Source organism: Schistocerca americana, chromosome 2, assembly GCF_021461395.2.
Source record: "Schistocerca americana isolate TAMUIC-IGC-003095 chromosome 2, iqSchAmer2.1, whole genome shotgun sequence".
Taxonomy (NCBI): Eukaryota; Metazoa; Arthropoda; class Insecta; order Orthoptera; family Acrididae; genus Schistocerca; species Schistocerca americana.
In genome coordinates, this window is record NC_060120.1 from 289,197,948 (window position 1) to 289,211,957 (window position 14,010).

Here is a 14,010-nt window from a genome sequence, read left to right on the forward strand (position 1 = left end):
TTCCTCATTGTCATATTCAATCTGTGTCATTAGTTAATTAAAACTATATTCTATCTGGAGGAATTCTTTAAATCAAGAATTGTCAATTTTACATGCAACTTAAAAGTGAAAACCTGTTTAATTTCAGCTATGCCATATTATAGTTTTCACCTTGCTATTGCAAGTACTTGTACGACACAAACATGGTCCAGTAATTTTCTGGTCTTCACTCCAGTGTAACTCAGCCAAATTTGTATCTAATGAAAGCCTCCATTTACAGAAAAAAATGTTTAGGTCCCCAGACATTTGTTAAAAAGGGATTTTATTGTATTTATTCAACAATAAAAAAATAAAATGATTTGAACAGTATTTCTCACCACAAAATGAAAATGCAATAAATTTTCTAAGAAAGTTAACGAAAAGACTAAAATCAATCTATTTTAAAAATGGTTTAGCACATATCTCACATAACATTAATTATACAGACAATACGTAATAAGTGCTAGTAAAGACAGAATGTAAATGGTAATGAAAGATCTCAGTCATTCTTAATGTACCTCCAAAGTGTAACGCATCTTCGAAAATATCACGAAACCACCAAAGACTTGCAATATGGATAACATTCATAACTGACAATCTTAAATGAGCACAATCTAGCTATTCTATACACAAAGAAAATTACATGAAAGGCATTTTGATGGATGGATGGATTTATTTATTTATTTATTTATTTACAGTGGAAATACTATTACAAGAAATATTTAATTTCGCAATGGAGGGATGTGTGGGGAACAAAAATTGCAAAGGGACAGCCAAGGATCAGATAGATGCAGTTGTTATGCACTCACGACAAAGCTTACAGAAGAGAGACTGGTGTAGAGAGCTGCATCAAACCAGTCTTTATACTTGAAACAGCAACAGCAGCAGCGACAACGACAACAACACTCATAAGTCACAAATACATCTCTTGCATAGCAAGTTCCTCAAGTCAAATACTAATATGTAAGGCAATTACTTAAACTTAAGAACTATCATTACTTAAAAGTAAAATGGTTTTCTCATCTTCGTGAAAAATGGAAGTCTCTCTTATTTCAGGGGCAGCCGTGAGTAGAGTTGGAATAATGTTAATATTCAGCCTACCTTTATTAGGTTAATACTCTTCTTTTCTTCAGAGCCTATTTCATATTTCTTATCTGGTGGCATGAAAGATAACAATTCTTTTGCAATTCCAAGATGACCCTCCAAGACAGCTTCATCAACAAATGTCTCTCCAGTCTCCTTTACATTCTCCTGTTGAATTGAGTATGTTATTAGAAACAGATTTCAATAGCCATTTATCTTACACTATTCTCGACTATTACCAAAAGTAATACTTCTGTAATAATTATGATTTTTGTGTTCACTTCTTGAGATTCTTTGAGGATGCAACAGACCTGTGACAGTGAATCATCAGATCATGGATAAAACAGCTTTCGATTGAAGGACCCAAAACAATTGCCATCTAGCCAACGTTTTAGTAATACATTTCTGAGGATACGGACACACACATTCACTAATATCTCTTTAGCTGAGAGTCTAGATTTAAGTCATTTGTAATATGTAGATATGTATAAGATGAACATCAACAAAAGCAAAACGAGGACAATGGAATGTAGTCGAATTATATTGGGTGATGCTGCGGGAATTAGATTAGGAAATGAGACACTTAAAGTAGTAAAGGAGTTTTGCTATTTGGGAAGCAAAATAACTGATGATGGTCAAAGTAGAGGGGATATAAAATGTAGACTGGCAATGGAAAGGAAAGCATTTCTGAAGAAGAGAAATTTGTTAACATCGAGTATAGATTTAAGTGTCAGGAAGTTGTTTCTGAAAGTATTTGTATGGAGTGTAGCCATGTATGGAAGTGAAACATGGACGATAAATAGTTTGGACAAGAAGTGAATAGAAGCTTTCAAAATGTGGTGCTACAGAAGAATGCTGAAGATTAGATGGGTTGATCACATAACTAATGATGAAGTATTGAATAGAATTGGGGAGAAGAGGAGTTTGTGGCACAACTTGACAAAAAGAAGGAACGGTTGGTAGGAGATATTCTGAGGCATGAAGGAATCACAAATTTAGTACTGGAGGGCAGCGTGGAGGGTAAAAATCGTAGAGAGAGACCAAGAGATGAATACACTAAGCAGATTCAGAAGGATGTAGGTTGCAGTGAGTACTGGGAGATGAAGAAGCTTGCACAGGAAAGGGTAGCACGGAGAGCTGCATCAAACCAGTCTCAGGACTGATAACAACAACAACAACATGTAGACTGACTGATGGTGATTGAAGCTGTATCACAAAATGACAGGTTCACTACCTCATGTAGTTAGTTAAATTGCTAGATTTTTCATTTGCTACGGGAACAATACAAAAACAAAGACTGCAGTATGTGGAAAGCAACGTAATAGGATCACCAACTTTGAAACAGCTGTTAAATACAAAATGTCACAGGTAAATAAATGTAAATGTCGTGTAACTAGGGTCTCGCATCAGGTAGACCATTCGCCGGGTGCAAGTCTTTCGATTTTATGCCACGTCCATGACTTGGGCGTCGATGGGGATGAAACGATGGTGATTAGGACAACACAACACCCAGTCCCTGAGCGGAGAAAAACTCCGACCCAGCCGGGAATCGAACCCGGGCCATTCAGGATTGACATTCTGTTGTGCTGACCACTCAGCTATTGGGGGCGGACACGTCACAGGTATTAATCCTGGAGGCCCTATTAATTCCAGAAAGAACTAAGTTCTTACACAGCAAGCAGCAAGAAGACTCTTGTTGCAAGTTTCAGATTCAACTGAATATAAAATAGTTTGGCTGAAATGTTACACCAAAATTAAGAGACCAGTTCACGAATTCTGAAACAGAGAGGTAAAGGGATGGAAGTCCGATTTCCACAAGGGCACATGTCCACGTAACACAGCCTCAATCGGTAATCCCAGGATAAGGAACCCCACTCCACCAAGTTCCAATGACCCCTTTCAGCCAGATGAGCTGGTAGAGATCTAGGGCACCCTTTAACCCTCAAAAGGTGAAATCCCTCCTGAAGACAGGAGAACTCTTTGCGAGTCAATGGCAAAGGATGTGGCTGGCAAGGGGTTACCACGATGTTAAAGATCAGCAGAATATTCCACGAAACAGTAGTTTCGTTTCACTTGAGAAATGAATATGAAGCATACTTTTGTAAAGGATTCTGGTTTAGTCCCACATTCAGATCTCTAGGAGTGGACTGCAAAAGTCCCCACTTCCAATAAAATAAAGACTATGAAGAACACAAAGAAAAGACGAATAGCAACATGGAATGTTCAAACATTTCTGGGATGCGGCAAGCTAGAGAGCGTCAAGCTGGAAATGACAAGAACAGACATACTACGAGTGAGCAAGATGACATGGCCAGATGGTGCAGACTTCTTCAGTGGTGACTACAGAGTTACACACATGGGCTGTATAGGGAAGTGACTGGGAGGAAGGGGATGGGAGTGGTACTTTGCAAGAAGCTCGGACAGAGAGTAGACGGTTACCAACAAATAGATGGAAGATTACTATTTGTACAATTGGACACAAAACATAACACATCAGCGATAATACAACTGTACATGCTGACACCAACCGTAACATAAACGGTGTTGAAAAACATGGTCAAAGATCAAGACAACCTCATCATTCTGGAAGAATGGAAGCTTCAGTGAGCTTCGAGAAAGAAATGAACATGGAGATAGATTAGTAAAATGAGCATTACCTAGCAATATGTAACAAGTGGTTTCAACACCATCTACATAGAAGGTATACATGGAAAGTCCCTAGAAATAGGAAGTGATGTCGGACCGACTTCACTCCAGTTAGACAAAGGTTCTGGAATCAAAGCATCCAGGTCCAGACATTGATAGATAGCATAACATAGGGACATGAAAATGCAATCTGACATTCAAAAACCTTAAGAAAAGGTCTGGGATCTGAACAAATTAACAAATGATCTGGTTAGGTCAACATACTGGGAACAAATAAATGTTGCTACAGTTATGAACACCACCACAAATGTTTAAGAAAAATGAGAGTTCTTGAAAACAATATCCTGTGAGCAGCAAACTAAGTAATAGGGAAACAGAAGGCATAAACAGAAAGCATAATAACAAAAATAAATTTAAGGCATAACCTGAAACAAAACAACACTTAAGAAGGACAAAGGCAATGTACAGCTCTGAGGAATGAAATCATCTGTGAGTCAAAAAAGGCTGGACAACAATACTAGGAGGACCACTGCAAAGAACTGAATGAAATGATTAAGGTAGGAAAGCTGGAATCTGCCTATAAATCAATTAAACAGTTCTTTGGAAATAGACAAAGTGCAGTGGAGTACAAAATGAAGATGGAATAGTATTACATGAGCAGAAAGGCATAGTAGAAAAGTGGAAACAATACCCTGAAAACTGTGTGCAGGGAATAATAAAGATCTGGAACTGAGAACAATGAGGAAATCGGTCCAGAAGGAAAGGGAGACTATATCTTGCATGAAGAGTTTGACCTTGCGGCCAGGCAGCTAAAACCTGGGAAAGCCACTGGAATTGAGGATATACCAGCAGAATTCAGCAAGGCTACTGGAGAACAGCTATATAAAGAACTTGTTCCATTTCATACAAGTTATTTACAGAAATGGGGAGCTCCCACTGGACTTTTAAAAAATGTATCACTGTGCCAATACCAAATAAAGCATATTCAAACAGATCTGAACAATATACAACCCTCAGTGGTAAAAAACGCCTTGAAGATCATGACCCCTATATTTCTAAGGTGGATAGGAGGCATGATAGATGCTATGATCATGGAAGACGAGTTGGCTTTAGATGAGGTGGGGGCACAGAAGAAACAATATTCATGGCCAAGACACATATATTGCCTTCATAGATTTGGAAAAAGCAATTGGCAGGGTAGACTGGCAACAACTTTTTAAGATGCTGAGAGAGACTACCATGAAGTATAAGGATGGAAGAGTACTGCAATGACTACATACAGAAGTGGTAGCTGTAATGAAGGAGTGCAGATCATCAAGGAGGAGGTACTATTACGCAGGATCTATGAAAGGGCTGTTAATTCTCTCCTTTCTTTTTCAATGGATACAATCAGAGGGCAATAGCCAAAGCTAAGGAGAAACTAGGAGACATAGGACAAATTAAAATTCATGGTAAGAAAATACGCTCACTGAGATTTGCCAATGATATCGCAGTGTTAAGTGAAGATGCAGAACAATTAGAAGTGATGCTAGTCCATGTGAAAACCACTCTCACATCTTCCTATAAGACGAAAATTAATAAAGGTAAACCAAAAATCTTAGTGATGAGCAGACAAAAACACCATTGCCCAATGCTCACTTCACAATGAGCAGCTGGAGATCATCAAATCCTTTGCCTACCTAGGTAGCAAAATTACATCAGACAAAAGGTTAAGGAAGGATATTGCAAGCCAAATCCACCAGGCAAAAGCTCTATTTAACGAGAGACAACACATTTTCACATCCAGCAGCGTTGACAAACACTCAAGCAAAACCTCAAAGATGTTTGTTTGAAGTGTGCTGCTGTATGGAAGCGAAACATGGACACTCAGAGGAACAGAAAAATGTTTAATAATAGCCTTCGAGATGTGTTACCGCAGAATGCTCCAGATTTCCTAGGTAGACAAGATATCAACTGAAGAAATGCTGCACAGAGTGGAGGAAGAGAAGCCTTTTCTCCTGAGGTAATTGAATACCCAAGGATTACGTGGATCAGACATCTTTTAGACATGATGGTACCATTAAAAGTATCATTGAAAGGACAGTAGAAGGGAAAAATACAAGTGGCGGACAAAGATAAGAATATATCAACCAGCTGCACCATCTATACAGCTCTCAAAAGGTGCTACTAACCAACCTTGTGGTTATAAAGACCTAAGGTAAATAACTGTGGACTTTTGTCTTGCATGCCTTTACTTCTTAGGTGGAGTAGAGGTGCTGCATCAATTATGAACAACAATTACTTTTCTTTTTCATTTTCGAAAAAACTGAGATGAAAAATGATTTTCATCACGTGTTGACGGACTTTATCCCATTGACATTGAGGTCATTAGAGAGAGGGCCTAAGCTGGGATTGTTTCAAGGATGGGGAAGGAAATTGGCCATGACCTTTCAAAGAGAATGATTGAGAAAGCACAAGATGATCACCAAGCGATGCTTTGGCGGACTATGTGGTCATCTGACAATACTTTCAATTATTATGATGATGGCCAATAGCAGTTAACAACATAAAATAAATGGTGGGATTGTGTCGAAGGAAATAAGAGTACAAATAACAAAAATTTGGTTATCTGACATAACAATAAAAATACTGACATTTGAGAGATTAATTTCATCAGTTGTGGACTCAATAACAAACTTGAGACTAAGACTATCAAAGGCAACATGGGGAAACAAGCAAAAAGGACAATAACTAACAACTAAAAATAGCTAACTTTATCAAGAATTCCTTTTTGACTTCTTCAATACATAGGAATCACTGCAAAGTATATATACATTAGTGAGACCAGTTATTTTGAGAGAGATGGTACTTCTGCACACTATCTCAATGTTACAACTGCTGAACAGTAGAAATTGAAGTAATTTATTCAGTGACAATGAAATAACATTTTATAGTATGAGCAATACTATAGTGCTTGCTTTCTCTTGATTTCAAATTCACACTAGGACAACAGCAAAATATTTTCGTTACATAAATTGGCTTCTTGTCAGTGCCCAACCTCAGTATACTTTTACCTGCATTACGAATGCCATAAATAAATGGATGACGCAGCAGTGCAAAGTGTTAAAATATATTGCTTTTCATCAAATGAAACTTTATACAAACTTGGCCAAAATTTATTTTCTCAAATTTCTGTGTGGTGAACTGAAGCTATTTTTCCTTGTGATACACAAATTATAATTGGACATTTATGAACATAACTAATTTTGTAATTGTGACAATGTTCTACATTTTTGGTAAGCATGCATCTCATAATGTAAATAGAAATTAATCTTACCCTGATTTTTTTCAGCCAGGAAATCTCATTATTGAGCAAAGTTTCAGCATTAGGCACAGGACAACCAGATATGAAAGCACAGTTCACCAGTCGACATAACAGCTGAAAGTATTCATGTGAATTTCTAGCATTCTCAACTACAATATTGTTAAGTACACTAAAGAGGAGAGAGATGCAGAATTGTAGCGGTTGTTGCCCTCCACTGCACCACGTTGACATCATCAAGAACTGTTCAGCAGCAGACAATCTGACAGATCTGAAAGAATTCATAGCAAGTGAATCAGTGTTAATGGCACAATCTAATTTTTAATATTGCTGAAAATAGTATAGCTGAAAATGTGAGTAAAAAGTTATAAAAATAAAAATTCACACTAGCAAAATAGGAAAATCTGAGGCTATTATACACAGTTAAACATTTGTGTGTGTGTGTGTGTGTGTGTGTTCTGCTGCTGCCACTTGGTGACAATACAAAAAGACACTTTTGCTGACTTAGTAGTAAAGCACAATTCCATATGCTGAAAAATCAAAGAAGTCTTCCCAACTACGCAACTGTATATCGCGATCACATAACTTTTTCAGTTAAACAACACTCATTCAACAAAGCACAATCCATTTCATATTTATAAAGACTATTAAAAAAATATTAACACTGTTTCTCTTATTTGGCCATCATTACCTGCACTTGTACTATCTCCTGCACTTGTACGAGGTGGAAGGGGAGGGGAGAGGGGGTAGGGGGAGGGGGAGGGGGGAGTGTAGGGGCAGAGGGGGGAAGTGTAGCGGGGGAGGGGGGAGAGGGGAGAGTTGTAACTATCCTCAGACTAAAGGGGAAAAACTACAATCCTGGTATCATTTACATGCTCCAATTGGCTACCACTTGGTCTATCACAAATTAATGGAATCACAGGTTGAATACACAAATATATTTTAAAAAGGGAGCAAAAAATGAGCACTGTAATGGTGTAAGCCTAACACAAGGGAGCTCGTCGCTGCAGGCAGCCACTTGCCATAATATGCTGGAAAGATATTGGACAATGGTAACTGCTTAGACACCACAGCCTGACTGACGGTCAGATGGTTAATGAACCTAGGGACATTTCGGCATACAATGTGCATAACATTTGTGGTAGCCACTTGTCATAAATACTGGCCACCTGACCAGGCTGGTCATTGAATCAACATCCAAATACCCACTATAGTGTCAGCTTCTTCTGTGAGGCTGCTACCCAGTCCATCTCATCCAGGCAGGACCACCTGCCAGGGGGGTCCAGCCCAAACATTGATAGGCCAAGAGCCAAAGTGATGCCCTCTCCGCCACTCAGTGCTTGGCAGTGCCGGATTCCACCAGCCAGATATAGGTCTGAGGTTTCACTCTGATATCTCTACCACCTCCACAACTCGGCCAACACTGCTGGCAGCCAGAGTAGTTTCATTACTACTATGCTTCATGCAACGATGTCCAACAGCACAACCCCTGCTGCCCAGCAGCAGCCTGACATGGGCATAACTGTCCACTAAACATAGTAAAGGTTACTAATGCCAACAACTGCTTTTGACTCCTTCCAACCCACCAACAAACCTCTACCCACTATGACATCAATTGGAAAATAGCTGGAAGGTACTAAAAGGGAGAAATAGTTGGTACGCACACTACCTTCAGTTCATAATATCAATTTTAATTTATATATTGTATCATCCTGCATATTTACTCCATGTCTTTGGAAACAAACTTTGCAAAACTGCTTTGGTGGCACTATCATTGGTAGCATTACCATTGTGATCACTCAGTGAAGGTATTGATTATATCTTGCAATTAGTAAACTTTATCTCAAAATCTGGCAGGAAATCCAAAGAGAATATGTTTGTAGGTAGGGCGCCATTGTGGAAACTATTAAAGGCATCTTGCATTTAAATCTACCAAGTTCCAAGGCACTGTAAAACGTCATCAATTTTGAAGAATGTGTGTGCTTTTAAATCTGGAATGCTTTTTTTGTTGCTTCTGCAGCAATGAACTGCCCTATTTTGTGTCCATGGGGGGACACACACATCTTGTGTTTATTTTTGGTGGACTTGGATGACAGTTATTCAGTCTCACCCATTATTTTTTTTTTTAATAATAATATTCCTCTCCACTCCACACAGTCACCTCTACCCGTGTACCAATATTGTGTGTGTAATGGACTCTTGATCTATTAAGCAATTCCTGCACCTCTCCACATAATTGTGGAAGTCAAGGAATCTTGCAGCCTTCATGGTTGCAGAATTGATACACACACTCGGTCAGATCATCCACTCTGTTCTGCACAATTTGTCCCATTAATGATGCCACACACTGCTCAAGAGTATTGCTATTTCTTTTGGGCCTAGATGTGAGCTGTTGTCAATGTCTTCCACTGCTGAAATGTTGAGTGATTTGTAAGCAATCTCCTTTGTAGATTGACTGCACTTCCCCAGTATTCTACCAATAAATCAAGGTCTCCCACCTGCTTTACCCATGACTGCACCTATGTGATCATTCCATTTCATATCCCTACAAAGTCTTCCACCCAGGTATTTGTACGAGTTGGCCGATACCAATAGAGACTCACTGATATTATAGTCATTTTGAGAAGTGCAAAATTTTGTATTTCGGAACATTTAACGCAAGTTGCAAATCTCTGCAAAACTTTCAAATCCTATGAAGGACTGACACAATATTTATGCAGCTTCTCTCAGACAGTACTTCATTACAGATAACTGCAGCATCTGCAAAAAGCCAGATTTTACTATTAATATTGTCTTCATGTTCATTAATATGCAACATGAACAGCAAGGGTCCCAACACCCTTCCCTGGCGCACACCCTAAGTTACTTCTACATCTGGCGATGACTCTTCATCCGAGGTAACATGTTACATCCTCCCTACCAAAAAGTCCTTGATCCAGTCACAAATTTGACTTGACACCCCATATGTTCATACTTTTGACAATAAGTGTAATGTGGTACTGAGTCAAATGCTTTTTGGAAATCAAGGAATACTGCATCTAACCGATTGCCTTAAGCGAAAGCTTTCAGCATGTCATGTACAAAATGTGCTAGTTGGGTTTAGCATGAGTGATGTTTTCAAAATCACACTGGTTAACAGTGAGGAGGTCATTCTGTTTGAGATGCTCAATTATGTCTGAGCTCTGAATTTTTCTAAGATTGTACAACAAATCTAAGTCACGGGTACGGGACGGCAGTTCTGTGGATTACTTCTACTATCATTCTTGTAGACGGGTGTGGCCTGTGCCTTTTCCCAAGAACTGGGCACAGTTTTTTGTTCAAGGGACCTACAATAGATTATAGTGAGAGGAGGGAGCTAACTCGGCCACAAACTCAGTATACAATTGAAAGGGATTCCATTGGGCCCTAAAGCTTTGTTCAATTTTAACAATTTCAGCTCTTTTCTCAACATCACTGACGCTAATACTTATTTCATTCATCTTTTCAGTAGTGAGGATTAAACTGGGGTTCTCCCAGGTTTTCCTTTGGAAAGGAAGGTTTAAAAAGGAGTTAAGCATTTCAGCTTTTGTTTTGATACCCTCAATTTCAGTTCCTGTCTCATTAACTAGGGACTGGACAGTAACTTTGCTGCCACTAACAGTCTTTACATATGACCAGAATTTCTTTGGGTCTGTGAAAGATCACTTGACAACATTCTGCTACGGTAGTCATTGAAGGCATCAAGTATTGCTCTCTGGATAGCCAAACGCGTACTCGAGTTGCAGTTCCTCTATGTGCTCCTATGCTGTGCTGAAAGTTTCAAGTTCCTCATTGAGATATGACACTACTGATTTTTTATCTAGTTTGCTGAACATATACATCCCTCTGCTTGTATTAGAGAAGTCCTTTGTACTTTGAAAATCATTACTGCCACAACCATGTCGTTGTCACTAATACCAGTTTTGATGTGGAGATCCTCACATAGGTCAGGTCTATTTGTTGCCATTAGATCCAATCTATTTCCATCATGAGTGGGGTTCCTAAATATCTGTCCTGGGTAGTTTTTAGAGAAGGCATTTAGTAATATTTCACAGGATGCCCACCACTAACGAAGTTGTAATTTTCCCAATTAATGGTTGGATGATTAAAGTCTTCACCGATGATTACAGTATGATTGGGGAACTTACGTAGAAGTGAACTGAGGTTTTCTCCAAAGTTTTCAGTTAAGTTACGTTACGAGACGAGTTTGGTGAGCAATAAAAGAATCCAATTTTCATTTTATGCCAACCTCAGATACTGAGTGTTGCCCAAACAATCTCACGTGCAGCTTCAACTTCTACTTCAGTGGCTTTGGGTTTCTTGTCTACCGTGACAAATACACCACCTCCATTTCCCATTTGCCTATCCTTTCGATACACACTTAAAAAGTTATACTGTCAGGTCCCAACCTACCAATATCTATGAAACCTAGACATATCCTGAAAGAACCACCAAAAGAGTGTGACAATCACGATCTTGGAAAATGTTGCTGCTCAGTCATCTCACAGTAATTTAAATTTTACTTTTAACTTCAAAATTAAACACCATCAAAATCAGTACATATTACCAGGGGCAGTGGCAAAAGGGGGGGCGGGGCTATAGCCCTTTTTTAATCATTATGTAGCAATTAGGTTGCAATGTATTTCAAACACATTTTAACAAAAGAATAAGAGTAGCAAATAGCTTACTATCTAAACCAATAAATATCATTTAACTTAAAATGGGAGTCTTATTATTTATTAATACATATTTTTTACCCTGAACTCCAAAATGGTTACCAGAAACTACTTTAAGTAAAACCAAATTTTGTCAATTTGACGGTGAAGGACCCCAACTCGACTTTTGTGAAGCAATATTCCATTCCTCCAACCCCCCCCCCCCCCCCCCCCCAATAGCTCCCCCCCTAGACCGACTTCTAGGAGCACCCTTGCATATTACAGTGCTTAATGGTTCACTCTTAGAAAACAAAGCACTAGCAGCATGAATCGTTCCGAATTTTAATGACTTCTACCGATTCCAAACCAGTGAGCTCAAGGCTAAAAAATGTTAACCCAACAAGGTTTGTAAATATTACTTTAAGACCAACACAATGCCAGCATAATTCTATGACCATTACACTGATACTGAATGCTATTTCAACAAGGTTAAGCAACAAGTAATTTATAATTATATTAATGCAAAAGTGCGTGTAAATTAATATTAATGACAGGAATTTTAATGGAACAACAAAAAGTAATGTAAACAGTGGGGAAAATTTCAATTTTGGGAATGTAAAAGACAGGCTGTACTGCATTTTTGTCAAGATCGCAGAGTGCAATGGAACTTTAGGGTTTTACATTCTTTTCTGGCTGTATGAAATCTCTGTCTGTGCTTATGCTATCTTATAGCTATTGAAACACTTACTGTTGGCTCATATGGATTTACCACCCCTATATATTACCAAAGAATTGCTATTTTGACATTGTCTGCTTAAGAAAATTCAGCCATGGTCGATAAACATCAGGCCAAGACGGAGTTTAAGTGTCGTGGGAGTGGATGCCTGGCTGTCTGTGTGATTGCACATGTGAATGTGTATATATTTGTAACAGAAAGAGCAAGAACTTTATTGCTAGTGTGAATACTGCTTTTTGTTGCATGCCTCACTGCATCATACATCAGCACAGTACAGGTAAGTTGTAGCGTTTCCCCTATTTTACATATAATTAGTGTGTTTTGATCTTTTGAAATATAAACATTTGTTGCTGTAGCACTTGCATGTAATTGATTCCGTCACTGTAACATAAATAAAAGGCACTAAAAGTCAGTGCTAAAATAAAAAAGATCGAAGTGTCACAGCTTATATCAAGATGATGTGTACCTGTTTTTGCACAAAAGCACCAAGTCAATTATAAATGTATGCCACATCCTTTCCCTTGTAAAGTTCTCCAAAGCCTTTGGATTCAGCACAAGCGCTATCGTCAAAACCTCCAACGCTTCTTTACATACTGAAACAGATAAAAATGAATATCAGCAACTTTTCCAAGAAATGAAATGACTAATAAAATATATTTTGGGCATGTTTTAGGAGAAGAGGAGGAGGAATGAAGGACAGGTGGTGACAAGGTGGGCTGAATAAAGGTAATGGCAACCAGAGTAACTATGCACTGTTTCTTTCTTTGGTTATTGTGTTTCAAGTTACCTCCAGAAGTCTGTGAGCAATGGCTAGGGAGTTCAAAACAGTACAGAAATAGTGGTATCTCAACACATCAGAGGACACTACCACACACCACAAGGATAGGGATGACCACACCACATACCAAGACTATACAAAGGAACTATAATATATGTGTGTGCTTGTTTTTTGTACTGACACTGTAGCCTGATGATGAGATCAAACCATGGAACATGTTGCTCGTTAAATAATTTAAGTAGTCAACAAATTTTGTGAATAGTAACTGTACTTGTAAAACATTTTCAACATACTGATATTGTGACACAGTTGAATGACGGCTTTGCAACAGACAACCTTAATTATTGATGTTTAAACAACATAGCACCAGTGTACACATCTTTTTTGAAACAGTTGGGGTTGATTAACAGTCAATATTGCTTTAAATTGATCAGTATGTTGTGTTAAATAAATCACACATTTTTGACAGCTGTTGGATAATAATCTGACTTTTAAGCCATGGTCGTTACTTGGTTTTGGAATGCATAATGTACTATGCTGTTATCTTAATCAAAATGTGACTTTCTATAGCCTCACAGATATTCAATTTGTATGCAGTAAAAACCAAGAGTGGACTGATTACGTTTGTTATATTAGTGCTTACTGGTTTTACTTTCAGTATTATCTTTCTCACTTTAAACAATACTTTTGTGCATATGCTGTTGGGATTGATGGCTTTATAAAACATATCTGTGAGGCTTGTTCAACAACAGTAAATTAAGTGGACGTAACAGCC

At 38.3% G+C, this 14,010-nt stretch overlaps 1 protein-coding gene across 1 annotated transcript in view; it reads right to left on the reverse strand.

Annotated features, from left to right (window-relative positions):
* The window catches only part of LOC124594839 (probable ubiquitin carboxyl-terminal hydrolase FAF-X), a 300,957-nt gene that overhangs the window by 129,638 nt on the left and 157,309 nt on the right, over positions 1–14,010 (reverse strand). Inside the window, exons 23-25 of the mRNA XM_047133291.1 lie at positions 12,924–13,050; positions 7,064–7,319; positions 1,120–1,269 (exon numbers count right to left, since the gene is read on the reverse strand). Coding sequence (XP_046989247.1) covers positions 1,120–1,269; positions 7,064–7,319; positions 12,924–13,050 — 533 coding nt within the window. The remainder of the gene's footprint in view (positions 1–1,119; positions 1,270–7,063; positions 7,320–12,923; positions 13,051–14,010) is intronic.